At 46.7% G+C, this 14741-nt stretch overlaps 1 protein-coding gene across 3 annotated transcripts in view; it reads right to left on the bottom strand.

Annotated features, from left to right (window-relative positions):
• Positions 1-14741, bottom strand: part of slc12a9 (solute carrier family 12 member 9) — a 38276-nt gene that overhangs the window by 17584 nt on the left and 5951 nt on the right. For all 3 annotated transcript variants that reach the window (XM_043683551.1, XM_043683552.1, XM_043683553.1), the window contains exons 2-3: positions 4284-4418; positions 2844-2987 (exon numbers count right to left, since the gene is read on the bottom strand). In XM_043683551.1, coding sequence (XP_043539486.1) covers positions 2844-2987; positions 4284-4418 — 279 coding nt within the window. The remainder of the gene's footprint in view (positions 1-2843; positions 2988-4283; positions 4419-14741) is intronic.

The following is a 14741-nucleotide window of genomic DNA, read 5'->3' as shown; positions in this document are numbered from 1 at the left end:
GTACAGGAAACTGGTGAAGCGAGGTGTCTCCTGGAGCACTGTGTCCAGTTCTGGTCACCCTGTTATTAAACTGAAGGAGTGTGAGTTCAGAGAAGATTTACTAGAATGTTGCTGGAAACGAAGGGTTTGATTTACAGGGAGAGGCTGAAATTTTCCTCTGTGGAGTGTAGGAGATCGAGGGGTAATCTTTTAGAGGTTTACAAGGTCACAAGGGGCATGGATAAGGTAAATAGCAAAGATTTTTGCCCCAGGGTGGGGGGAGTTCAAGACCAGAGGCAAATGGTTTGAAAGGGGACTTAAGGGACAACTATTTTTAAAATAAGTGGTGCGTCTGTGCAGTGACCTTCCAGAGGAAGGGGAGGATGCTGGGACAGTTACGACATTTAAAAGACATTTGGATAAGTACATGAATAGCAAAAGGGATACAGGATAACCACAGGCAAACAGGACTGGTCTAGTTTGGGATTACGGTCAGCACTGATGCGTTGGACCGAAGGATCTGTTTCCGTGCTGTATGACTCTATACCCAACACCTCCCTAAGGAGCAGCGCTCCAAAAGGGCTCATTATTTCAAATAAACCTGTCGGACTATAACCCTGTTGGAAGTCAGACGATACCTTTAGCTTAAGCAATCAGATCACCCCGTCAAATTTTGCCACTAGGATCAACCCTAGTCTAGGAGGAGTAGGCCATTCAGCCCCTCAAAGCTGCTTTGCTACCATGGAGAGCAGCATCCCCCTTTTCCCACCTACTTCCCGCAGTGCAGACCATTGCCATCAGGGGGAGCAAGAGTCCACATAGCTTCCTTTAATATTAGAGACACTGGCCCAAAAGGAGGCAACGTAGAGGTCAGAGATGCAGTTGAAGCCATCAGAACCAAAATGCAAGAATACCAGCTTGAGAAAGGAAACAAACTTTGCTTTTGTCGGAGTTTCTTCCTCCACCCTCCTGCAAAATCTCTCGGCAATATGACAGTGTAGTGGCTCAGTGGTTAGTGCTGCAGCCTCAGTGCCAGGGACCCAGGTTTTATTCCAGCCTCGGGCAATTGTCCGTGTGGAGTTTGCACATTCTCCCAGTGTCTGCGTGGGTTTCCTCCGGGTGCTCCAGTTTCCTCCCACAGTCCAAAGATGCACAGCTCAGGTGAATTGGCCATGCTAAATTGTCCATAGTGTTAGATGCATTAGTCAGAGAGTAAATACAGGTTAGGGCAATGGGTCTAGGTGGGTTACTCTTCGGAGGGTTGGTGTTGAGTCGAAGGGCCTGTTTCCACACTGTAGGGAATCTAATCTTAAAAAAAAAAACACCCATAATCTCCTCCACCTGGAGGGCCTGTTTCCACACTGTAGGGAATCTAATCTTAAAAAAAAAACACCCATAATCTCCTCCACCTGGAGAGAAAGCAAATCTCAAAATTCTTGTTTCCAAAGAATTATGTTTGTAATCTGTAGCTTCCACAAAATAAGAAGTAGGTTATGAAGAACTGGGACAAAAAAAAAAACAAAAAACAAAAAAAAAAAGCAGATTTCCCAGCCCCTGTATCCCTTCATCACCTGGTGGAAATCAAAAAAAATGTGTGTATTTGCATAGCAACCTCCAAAAGCATCATCCCTTCAACATGCTCCATGTGCTGAGGGACTAAGGTTCTATATGGTGTTACCACTCCAGTCTGATTTGCTGACTTTTTTTCCACCCTCGGTTCCATGTTTTTAAGTGCTCCCCTGTTCAGAAATCTTTGGTTATTTTTTAGACCCAGCCCAAGACCCTGTTACATGTGCACATTTGTTGAGCTGCTCCTTCAACAGGTGGTTGTGATGACAGCTATCTGATAAAGGAGCAGCGCTCCAAAAGCTAGTGCTTCCAAATAAACCTGTTGGACTATAACCTGGCGTTGTGTGATTTTTAACCTTTGTCCATCCCAGTCCAACACCAGCATCCCCAAATCAGTCTTCATCTGAGGACTGGCAGATGGAGTGGAGTCCAATTAGATTCTGGTCATTTTTTTAAAGCATCGTCGCCAGTGATGGAACTCATTCCCGTATCACAGACGAGTCACGCACCATAACCAAGCAAGACAGGTCAAAAAAAGGTCTAGGGATAGCCCAGGTTAAAACAGTGCTTTTCCTGAAGGCACTGACTAGGCTTTCCCCACCAAAACATACAGTGGCACCACTGGTTATAAATACAGGAAACCTGGCAACCCGACAAGTGCAGAGCAAAATCCCACAGACAGCAGCGTGGTGGATAGGAGCTTCTATTTCAATATTTAAAAAAAGTTTTTAAAAAAAAAGTCAAAAAAGGGGATATGGGGAAGTGCAGGAAAATAGCACTTGAATTAGACAATTAACGGTTCAGTCCTGCCCCAAATTATCATAGTATCCCTACAGTATGGAAACAGGTCCTTTGGCCCAACGGGCCCACACCGACCCATTCCCCAACCCCATTACTTGACATTCCCCTTGACCAATGCACCTAACCTACATATCCCTGAACACTATGGGGCAATTTAACGTGGCCAACCCACCCTGACCTGCCCATCTTCGGGTTGTGGGAGGAAACCCACGCAGACACGGGGAGAATGGGAGGACTCCACACACAGTCACCAGAGGGTGAAATCAAACCCAGGTCCCTCGCACTGAGGGAGCAGTGCTAACCACTGAGCCACTGTGCTGCCCCATTTAATGTTGAAAAAGATTTTGAACCCCAGAACCCCTAGCACCAAAGTTTAAAAAGTTGTTAGACATCAGACTCAGACAACCAACCTTTTCTTTTGGGGGAAGGGAAGAGGGGAGGGGGGGGGGGGGGGGGGGGGGGGGGGAGGGGGGGAGGAGGGTGGGTTGACTCACCTGCATTGGGGACCTCTCCAAACACATCCAAAATGGCCTCCACCAAGCCTAGGATGTAGACCGCACAGGAACAGACATTGGCCAGGAAAAACATCAGACCGATGCTCCCACCAAACTCCGGGCCCAGTGTACGGCTGATCATAACTGTAGCCACTCGTAAAGGAAATTTAGTGGGTTGTACCACAATGAGTGACCGGCGGGGTGGAAGAGCACGAGAGCAGTTAATATTTCACATCAATTAATTTTTTTTCAAAACAAAATGGCAGACCACAGTAGGTTCTCCGCTCCCCCCGCCCCGCCTATTATTTCTTTTAATTCATTCACAGGACAATGGCTAGGCCCACAATTTACTGCCTATCCCTAATTGCCCAGAGGGTAATCCAGAGTAACCACATCACTAGGTCTGGAGTCACGGGTAGGCCAGAGCAGGTAAAAATTGCAGATTCCCCTCCCAAAAGGGTGTGATTAACAAACTGACCCAACAAATTGACAATGGATTTGTGGTCATTAGATGCTTAATTCCAGATTTTTGATTTTTTTTGAAAAGAAAAAAATAATTTGAATTCCCAATCCACCCTAACCTGCACATCTTTGGACTGTGGGAGGAAACCCACGCAGACACAGGGAGAATGTGCAAACTCCACACAGACAGTTACCCGAGAGTGGGAAATCGAACCCAGGTCCCTTGGCAGTGCTAACCACTGAAGGCCTCCCTGGCAAGGTAGAAAAAGCTTCAACAATTAGGGTCTTATCAATCCTCAAACTATGAGTAAGTGAGGACTGCAGATGCTCGAGATCAGAGCTTAAAAATGTGTTGCTGGAAAAGCGCAGCAGGTCAGGCAGCATCCAAGGAGAAGAAGAATCTTCCGGAAGAAGGGCTTATGCCCGAAACGCCGATTCTCCTTCTCCTTGGATGCTGCCTGACCTGCTGCGCTTTTCCAGCAACACATTTTTAAAATCCTCAAACTATTCCAACCTCTAAAATTTGGGACAGGTGGATTGGTTTTCAGAGAACGTCAGGACTGCAGATGCTGGAGATCAGGGTAGTGAGAGAGCGCTGGTCAGACAGCATCTGAGGAGCAGGAGAGTTGATGTTTCGGGCCTTTCATCAGGTTTTTGGATGAGATTTACATAAATTTGGAACAGATTTAAACTTGTTCCTGGGGCTATTGGGGCTTGGCATGTGGGGTGGGGTGCGGAGATACTGCCCAGCCCCTGATGACAGGTGGCCTTTTAGCATCTGAAGTTGGCATGGAGGACGCCAACTGTCCCGGAGCTGCAGAAGGAGCACCGAGCAAATACCTATTATTCCAAAACCCATCTCCAATACACTTTCACATTCTTGGTCGGAGCAATTAAAGGTGGGAGCAGACAAAATGCAGCTGACCAAACCATCCCGAGGGGGAGATCCATGAAGCGGGCGCCATTTTGGAAGGATACAGTAGGCTCCTCCTCCCTTCACGGCACCATTGGTTGAAATGGCACACACTGACAGCACGGTCAAGCTAATGATAATGTAGGCAACGACCAACATTAGCAGGGACTGCAGGAAACCGGCCTGACCCACTACAAAGCCTGCAGAGTGTGGGGAGGGGACACAAAAAAAAAAGGAAAGAAAGACATGTTAGCGTCTTAGTAACCCAGGAGACCAGGATTATTCTCAATACTATACGGTCCGGATTGCCCCAACTCCCTGAAAAATAAAAATACAAAAGAGGTGTTCGAATTAATCCCAGCAAGTCTTTCCAGCTAATGAATAGCTTTACTAGATATCCAGGAGACAGTGAGGACTGCAGATCAGAGTTGAGTGTGTGGTGCTGGAAAAGCACAGCAGGTCAGGCAGCATCCGAGGAGCAGGAATCCTGATGAAGGGCTCCGGCCTGAAGTGTCAGTTTTACTAGATATCCAGCCCTGTCCCCACAGGATTGCACCCCCAGCCCGATTCTGATCCTGATCGATTAGTTAAATCAAGTCCTCAAAAAGTTAAAAATCATAATGCCAGGTTATAGTCCAACAGGTTTATTTGGAAGCACTAGCTTTCGGAGAGCTGCTCCTTCAATCAGGTGGTTGTGATGACAGCTATCTGATAAAGGAGCAGCGCTCCAAAAGCTAGTGCTTCCAAATAAACCTGTCGGACTATAACCTGGCGTTGTGATTTTTAACCTTTGTCCATCCCAGTCCAACACCAGCATCACCAAATCAGTCTTCATCTGAGGACTGGCAGATGGAGTGGAGTTTGAATAAATGTCCGATATTGCACTTTGGTAAAACAAGGGCAGGACTTATACAGTCAAAGGTAGGGCCTTGGGTAGTGTTTAAGGAGGAGGGTATCACTGGCTGGGCTCAGCATTTATTGCCCATCCCCAATTGTCCAGAGGGCATTTGAGAGTCAACCACATTGCAGTGGGTCTGGAGTCACATGTAGGCCAGACCAGGTAAGGATGTCAGTTTCCTTCCCCAAAGGACATTAAGTGAACAGAGAGACCTAGGGGTTCAGATACATAACTGGTGTAACAGGTAGCCAGGGTGGTTAAGAAGGGGTATAGCATGCTCGCCTTCATTGCTCAAACCTTTTGAGTGTAGGAGTTGGGACGTCATGTTGAGGTTGTACAGGACATTGGTGAGGCCCCTTCTGTCGTACTCTGTTACAGGGAGATTATTATTAAGATGGAGAGGGTTCAGAGGATATTTACCAGGCTGTTGCTGGGACTGGAGGGCGAGTTATGAGGGGGGGGCTGGGACGCTTTTCCCCTGGAGCATTGAGGGGTGACCTTAATGGAGGATTATAAAATCTGGAGGGGTATAGATAAGGTGAATGGCAGGTGCCCTTTCTCATGGGTGGGGGGATTTCAAGACTAGGGGTCACAATTTATAAAAAAGGGGAGAGAAGGAAGATTTAAAAAACAAAGACACGAGGGGCAACCTTTTAAAACAAATACAGAGTGGCTCATATGTGGAATGAACTTCCTGAGGAAGTGGAGGATGTGGGTACAAGTTACAAAAGTTTAAAAAACATTTGGATAAGTTCACGAATAGGAAAGGTTTGGAGTGATCTGGCCCAGGAGCAGGCAGGTGGGACTAGTTTAGTTTGGGATTGTGGTCAGTATGGACTAGCTGGGCTGAAGGGCCTGTTTCCGTGCTGTATGGCTCTGCCACTAATAGCATGCAGGCGGTGATCAAGGCAGGTTTATAAACAGAACCATCTGGGAGAGCCATCACAGAGCTATTGTGGAGAGCGAGCGAGAGCATGCAAACCAGCTTGAATATCTTGCTCTGAATCGCTATTTAAGAGGGGCTGACTCTGACAAGGAGCCAGAGAGACGAGCAAAAACAAAGATGGCAGAAATTTGGAATCCTCCTCCTTCACTATTTCTGATTGTTAATTACAAACCTGTAAATGGTTTGGAAGGGGTAAGGTACATATCATTGCTGGCTGGTCACTCTTTAAGGAAGAGATCTTAAACTCAAAACATTCCAGCGCAGTACAGGCCCTTCAGCCCTCGATGTTGTGCCAACCTGTGGAACCAATCTGAAGCCCATCTAACCTAAACTATTTTGTTTTCATCCCTATATCTATTCAATGACCATTTAAATGCCTTTAAAGTTGGCAAGTCGACTACTGTTGCAGGCAGGGAATTCCACAGCCCTATTACTCTGAGTAAATCAACTATCTGACATCTGTCCTATATCTATCACCCCTCAATTTAAAGTTATGTCCCCTTGTGCTAGCTATCACCATCGGAGGAAAAAGGCTTTCACTGTCCACCTATCTAACCCTCTGATTATCTTGTATGTCTCAATTGAGTCACCGCTCAACCTCCTCTCTAACGAGAGCAGCCTCAAGTCCCTCAACCTTCTCATAAGACCTTCCCTCCATACCAGGCAACTTCCAAGTCAATTTCCTCTGAACCCTTTCCAAAGCTTCCACATCCTTCCTGTAATGTGGTGACCAGAACTGTACGCAATACTCCAAGTGCGGCTACAGCACAGCATGATCTCATGGCTCTGAAATTCAATCCCTCTACCAATTAAAGCTCACACACCGTATGCCTTCTTAACAACCCTATCAACTTGGGTGGCAACTTTCAGGGATCTATGTGCATGGACCCAGAGATCTCTCTGCTCATCTACACTACCAAGAATCTTACCATTAGCTCAGTACAATCTATTCCTGTTGCTCCTTCCAAAGGTGAATCACCTCACACTTGTCCACATTAAACTCCATTTGTCACCTCTGCAGCTTAATTATGTCCATCTGTAACCTGCAACATCCTTCAGCACTGTCCACAGCTTCACCAACATTAATTCATCCACAAATTTATTAGCCAATCCTTCTTCGCCCTCATCCAGGTCATTTATTAAATTTTTTTAAAAAAGTGACAAACTCCCTGGTACAGTGTCTCCAGGAGAATTATGGGGACAACTCTCAACCTGCATGTGCCATCTGGTGGTACATCTGGGAAAGAGACTGGGATCCAGAGAGACAGGATTGGCTTGTTTTTAAATCTTTGGAAGCATTTCAAAAGGTAGCTGTTGCACTGGTGGGTGGACACCACTCACTAACAACCCCTCCCACCCACCCAGGGGTCTCAGTGGACAGCACAAGGAGGGTGAAGGGGTAAAATGGCCTGTCTCACCCAAGGGGTAAAAAAGCAGCCAGAAATGTGCCTCTTTTCCCAGCAGGAGGGGCAGGGAAACAGTGCCTACCCAAAGGGACTTCAACCATAAAATTTAGTCCCTCCCCAATCTGAAGAGGTAGTTAATAAAAAAAAATTAGTGACTTCCCACTGCTTAGAACAGATGAAAAAAGGAACCAAGTATTTGCAGAGAGAGTTACAAAGAACAGAGCTATTAACAGAAAAACAAACAAACAAAGTCACTTGCTGTCATTTCAGTGCTAAAAGATCCCCAAAAATAGATTTTCCTTGAAAATTTGCAAGATGAATAGAACATCTGAGCGTTCATGTAAATTATTAAAACAGGTTTTGAAATGGGCGACATCTGATCTAACAGTTTTTTTTTTAAATGCACATTGAAGAGGAGTGTGTGAATATGGAGCAGTGGAAATGTCACAGGGTTGCATATTCAAGCAAATATTCAGAGATCATTGGTTCAAATCTCAAAGCCGGCAAAAGTTAGTTTAAAGTAAAATTGAAAAGAGAAAGTTTAGTTGTCAAGAAGATAAGCTCAAAACAGATCAGGCACCCCTTCCCTTTCAGATCTCAATTTATTTAATCCATTTTTAAAATTATGACAGCTTTGGGACTTTGGAGCAAGGTCTGCTGTGGGTTAAAGGGGGACAAAGAAAAGTTACAGCTTTACCCAGAAGATGGGCCTTGGTTAGTAAGGGGTTAAAATAGACAGGAATTACACCTTCTACCATTACTGAGGGGAGGGAATAGTGTGGGAAGGAGTTGAACAGGGAGTAAACTGGAGTGTCCCATAGGAACAGCAGGCTGACAGGATGTGGGGAACTGAGTGTAGCTAGGAGGTGACAGACAGTCCACACTCTCTCCCCCGTCCTCCGCCTCTCCCCTTGGGGCCCTGGTAAAACAGGCATAATGAACTAATTTTCACCTTAATGGCCATGGCCGTTTCACCTCCACTGCTCCCCCCCACCCTGGGGTGGGGCCCATAACTAGAGGGTGGGGGAGAAAAGATTTTTTAAAAAGGGACCCAAGGGGTATCTTTTTCAGACAAAGGGTGATGCATGTATGGAATGAGCTGCCAGAGGAAGTGGTGGAGGCTGGTACAAATGACATTTAAATGCCATCTGGATGGGGACATGAATAGGAAGGGTCGAGGGGGATACAGGCCAAATGCTGGCAAACTGGAGTAGATTAATTTCGGATAGAGATAGACGAGTTGGACCGAAGGCTGTGTTTCTGACTCAATGATCCAAATCGCCCACTCCAGAACAATACAATTGGCCCTCACTTCTCTTTGGGAAGAGAGCTCTCTCTTAATAAGGAAACACTCAAGTGTTGGGTTTGAAGTCAGACCCAGGACCTACACAAGGCCAGAGCGCTTTTGTAACCAGATGACCTAACCAGCTGTTCTGAAGCACTGGTCGTCAAGGTGTTCGGTGTGGGTGGGGGCTAAGGGGGTTAAAGGTCGTAGAGTTCTCTGGTGTTCAAACCTCGAAAAAAGTTGTTCCATTCCCTCAGTGAGATCGAGAGAGACGTTAAAAACTGGAAGATGGATGTCGGATTTTGACTGGGTCTCCGTGGCAGCCAGTGCGGCCTTGGATCTCGCCAGCCCCAGACTTTTAACCTCAACATGACGGCCTGAGCCTGCTTGGGTTGGAGTGTGGCCTGCCAATCTGAAAACATCTACATCATGCCAGGCAGAGAAACAGAGACTAGGAGACTAGCCCTACACTAATCAGACAGACCCTTACACACTTCGGCCGGTGGTAGGGACTCTATGCCTGGGTAAGGAGGCCCCACTTGAAATCCCAACATGGCCGAAACGGTCACTTTAAAATGGACAGATGGCAGTGATTGGTAGGACAACGTATTATGTAACAGAACCAGGGAGAGGATCTGTTGTTTGATGAATAAATAAAGGCCGATTACTTCCTGAATATAACTACACCCCCTCTGATTAGCCACTAATTGAGGTCAGAGTCAGTTTTACAGAGCTGTAAAAACCAACATGTTTCAGTTTAGCTTCGGATCAAACAGTACAAAGGACACAGATACCTCCACAGTAATTCTATTGTCACATGTACACAGGCTGGTTAAGGCAGCATTTAGCACGCTTGCCATCATTGCTCAGACTGTTGAGTACAGGGGTTGGGGACATCATGTTGAGGTTGTACAGGATGTTGGTGAGGCCACTTCCCGAGTACTGTGTCCACTTCTAGTCACCCTGTTACAGTCAAATTCCAACTGATGCACTCGCCACCTCTATTTTCTGATTAAACGTCAAACGTAAGTCAGCACAGGACAGGAGTAGGCCATTCGGCCCACCAAATCTGCGCCATCCCACTCTAAACTAGCCCCATCTGCCTGCAAGTGGGGCATCTCTCTCAATTCCTTGCCTGCTGCAACAACAACTTGCATTTGTGCAGCAGCCTCCATTCTCACAGCCCAATTCACCACTTCCTGGGTCGGACTATTGCTGCCCCAATACAGGGGAAGTCATCCTGCATTTAAGTAGCTCCCAACCACCTCAAGAGCTGTACGACCGATAGAAAGTATTTGACATGTCACATGGGCAGGCAACTTTATGCACAGCAAGCTCCCATTAAACAGCAATGGATCAGTTGCCCTAAAAACGATTTTGCGGACGTTAAGAGGGGGGTTCAGGACACTGCTCCTCAAGTGCAGTCCGTGACACCCTTTTCCACCCCAGTTTTAAAAATCTCACCTCAGCTTTGGGTTCGGGAGCGTCAAAGTGGATTCTCAGATCTCCAGGACGGGGACTCAAACTGACAACACCCTGACTCAGAGGCATGTCCGCAAATTGAGTCACAACGCAGCAACTTGCAAACTACCAGAGTCCGGAGAGCTGGAGACAAAACAGACACTACTCTCAGTCTTCCTTACTTCCTTCCCATCTCTGAAGACAGCAGCCTGTAGCTGACAGCTGAGCTGGGAAGACAAGTGAGGAATTTGACACGGTCCAACATCAAATATTTGATCTCCACTGTCATGTGGGACTTGGGAGGCACAGCCACAGGTTACCAGAGGGTGGTTCACTACTGGTAATACACCTCCCTGCACTTTTAAAGAAGCGAGTTGACCAAATATGGGGCAAGACTACAGGCCTAATGAACAACAGCAGATGACACCACCTCCAGAAGGGGTGCTCACTTTATTAATTACACTATAGGGCAACCGTGTTAACTGTGCCTAAAATAAGTGACATCATCAAAAGCTGGTTATGTCACACCTGCCTCCAACATAGCTTCCTGCAGGATTAATTCCTTCACCTCCCAGATTGGGCCACAGACTGTGGGAAGCCACTACAACATTAACCCTTTCAGAACATGACCTTGCACAACACCTGTGCAAGTGGTCCCAGTGGGCAACGCAACAATACTATGGCTTTAAGAGCTGTATTGTGTCCTAGGCCTTTTGTTGAAGAGTGTTGTAAGACAGAATGGCTGAGCTGCCTATTGAAATAAACAAGTTGGAGGTGCCTTGGGTTTTTTTTTTTTTTTTTTAATTTGTTTTTAAAAAAGTTGGAACAGTAGAAGCAGCCTGACTGGGTGGGAACAAGCTCCCACAGGATTTTGAGTTTGAGTCTCAGTTGCAATTGTTGCTGGGGTCTGGAAGCTACAGTACATCTCTCCCTGCTACACTAAGTGTGCTGTTGATGTTTTTCCTCCTGGATTGGAGAACTGCATGGGAGAAATCTATTTTACGAATTTACCTTTGTCAAGGGTGTGTTAACAGGATGTTACTTTTTAGGAACAAGTTGCAGTTCAGTAGTTAAATAATCTATTACTCTGTTAAGCTTTCCAATAGTTAAGGCTATACCAATTCTTTTTCTTGTATTTTAACTATAGCGTCTGAATAAAGTGAGTTTTGCTTCAAGCCTGGTAGTTTGACCAACCAAATTGCATCTGGAATACAATGTCCTGCCTTTAAATTAAGAAAACTTGAGGGCCTAGGCTAAATATTTTTTGAGGGGGTTTGGTTCAGGCCATAACAGGAAGGAAGGAAGAGAGATTAGCCAAACGAAGGAGTTTCACAACCATATCAACTACACAAAAACCACATCTATCTCCCAACCGATAATGGCCCAACTCTCAACACAACTACAGGTCAGTGCACAGCTCAAGGAGGGCAATGCTAGCACCCCATGGGCCAGAGGCTTGGACTCTACCCATGTCGGATGATGTTCCAATGTGGATCAAGGGGCTGCTGCTAAATGGAGGTTCCCCACCACCATCACCGCTATAAGAGGATAGAAGTGACCCAAGGATGACGATTGGGTGGGGGGTGGTGCGGAAATTCAGCCTGTATTTCACTTTAAAAATTCAACATTTAAACAAACCATGAACTGGCCTTTAAAATCACAGTACAGCTGTGCACCAGCCAGCTACAGAGCCTCCTCGCTGAGTGGCAATTACATGTCAAAACACTTAAAAATGGCTCTAAAAGCACTTTAGAAACATTACATTGAGAAGCACACAAGGGAAGTCTGTATCTTCAGATACCTGGGGAAAAGATGGATCATCGAATCCTGACAGTGGGGAACAGTGTTTGGCCCCTCGAGTTACACCGACCCTCTGAACAGTATCCAATCCTGTAGCCCTGCACTTCCTCACAGCTAGCCCACCCTAACCTGCACATCCCTGGACAGCTGGAGGAAATGGAAGCACCAGGAGGAAACCCATGCAGAGTCAAACCCGGGTCCCTAGCACTGAGGCAGAAGTGCGAACCACAGCCACTATGCCACCCCTATTCAGTGGCTGAGTCATTCTGTTATTTCGTTACACGCCCACCGGTCAGAGTGAAGCTCAGCTTCATCGCTGTTTGGATGAGTTCAGTTTCAACATTCAAGTGATCCCCAGCTGCCTCCTGCACCTCCCAGAATTCCAAACCCTTGGCTCAGAGCACAAGTCAGAGTCAGATGTACAGCATGGAAACAGACCCTTCGGTCCAACCCGTCCATGCCGACCAGATATCCCAACCCAATCTAATCCCACCTGCCAGCACCCGGCCCATATCCCTCCAAATCCTTCCTATTCATATACCCATTCCAAATGCCTCTTAAATGTTGCACTTGTACCAGCCATCACTTCCTCTGGCAGCTCATTCCATACATGTACCACCCTGTGAGAAATGTTGCCCCTTAGGTCTCTTTTATATCTTTCCCCTCTCACCCCAAACCTATGCCCTCTAGTTCTGGACTCCCTGACCCCAGGGAAAAAAGACTTTGCCTATTTATCCTATCCATGCCCCTCAATTTTGTAAGCCTCTATAAGGTCACCCCTCAGCCTCCGACGCTCCAGGGAAAACAGCCCCAGCCTGTTCAGCCTCTCCCTGTAGCTCAGATCCTCCAACCCTGGCAATATCACTGGTAGATCATCAGTTTCAAAAACACTTGCATTTCCAGGAAGAGAGTGAAGCAGCAGACAACGTGGACAGGTCTGAACAAATCACCATCTCCTCCTCACCAAGACTCAAATCTCAACACCCTTCACTGAAGACAGACAGACAGGAACAAACTACTAATGCAATCAACTTATACACACCAAACTGAGCTCTAGAACAGCACAGAATCCAAAAACTAGACAAGGGATGAGTGGGAGAATGGCTATCAGCTCCCTTCTAGCACCCCTACCTTCCCCAGGCTGGGGAGAGGGTCAAACTGCCCTTACCTGCTACAGGATGTGCCACTACACTGAACTGGGAAATGCATGTGGACATCACCACATTCCAGGGGCAATTAGGGATGGACAATAAATGCTGGCTGTGTCCCTTTAGGTGGAAGTAGTTGGGGGGAAATGGAAGGTGCTGTCTGAGGATCTTTGGTGAGTTTTTGCAGTGTACTGTACACACCAAGCATTGGTGGTGGTGTTGGGGGGGGGGGGGGGGGGGGGGGGGAAAGAGTGGACGTGGTGCCAATCAAGTGGCTAACTTTGTCCCTGGATGATGCCCAGTTTAAAAGGAGTTATTGACAGTTAATGAAGTGGGTAAAAAGTTGGCAATTAAATTTCATGTGGGAAAATGCAAAGTTGTTCATTTTGAAAGGAAGAGGATTATTTAAATGGAGACAAAAGGTTGTATAAGCAACAGGTTAGTGACCTCTAATCATCATGTGTCATGTTTTGTGTTTTATTTATTCACCCAGTTTACCCACCACCGTAATTGTGCTTTAAAATCAACTTTAATACTAAAACTAAAAATTTAGTCCCCCTCTTGGGACTTGTAAATGAAACAAAGCTAGGCACACAGGTACAGCAGGGAATCAGGAAGGGTCACAGAATGTTGGCCCTTATTCCAAGGGGGTTGGAGTATAAGAGCAGGGAGGTCTTACTGTACAAGGTGCTGGGGAGACCACATCTGGAGGACTGCAAGCAGTTCCTTATTTAAGGAAAGATATTATTTCATTGGAAGCGGTTTAGAGAAGGATGATCCCTCAGGGCGGAGGGATTGCCTTATGAGCAACGGCTGAACAGTTTGGGACTCCGCTCCCTGGGGTTTAGAGGAACAAGAGGGCGATCTCATTGAAACAAAGACTTGGCAGGGTCAACGCTGAGGGGTTGTATCCCCTCACAGGAGGGGTCTCTGACCAGGGGGCACAGTCTCTCAGAAAGCAGGGGAGGGCTGATTTGAGACTGAGATAAGGAGGTATTTCTGCTGGGTTTTTGGACCTCCCCTTGTCACAGAATGCTGTGGGGTGGAGGAACGGTGGGTTAGGGGGAAGAGGCAGAGTCCTCATGTATATTTAAGGCTGAAATAGAGAGATTCTTGATCAGTCGGGGAAATAGAGGGTTATGGGGAAAGGGCAGGAAAATGGAGTGTGGGGGTCAGCCATGGTCCTACTGAACAATAGAACAGGCTCAAGGGGCCGAATGGCCTCCACCTGTTCCTTTTTCTTACGGTCTTCACTTCTTCCGTGTCGTTGGGCCTGTGCTCACCCAGGCAAGCAGAGAGAGTTTGTGGCAGTGACTTTGGGGAGTCAGCCCCTGAACAGATGAAAACCCTTCCCTCCGCAGCTTCGCGACTGCTGGCTTTTGCGACGAGTCAAGGTTGTGAGTTCAAGTCCCACGCCACAGATAGGATCTGGAATCGAGGTAGGTACAACCCATTCAATATGGAGGGAGCACCTCAAATATTCGCGCATTTTAACCCCCGCACGGTGATGGCTAACATGACTAACCTTATCTTGAAATTAACTTACAATTCACGTACAAAGACACTTTGTTTTTTTTTT

This window comes from Chiloscyllium plagiosum, chromosome 48 (genome assembly GCF_004010195.1).
Source record: "Chiloscyllium plagiosum isolate BGI_BamShark_2017 chromosome 48, ASM401019v2, whole genome shotgun sequence".
Lineage (NCBI taxonomy): Eukaryota > Metazoa > Chordata > Chondrichthyes > Orectolobiformes > Hemiscylliidae > Chiloscyllium > Chiloscyllium plagiosum.
Note: the sequence above shows the minus strand (reverse complement) of the source record. Positions and strands in the feature narration are given on the sequence as shown.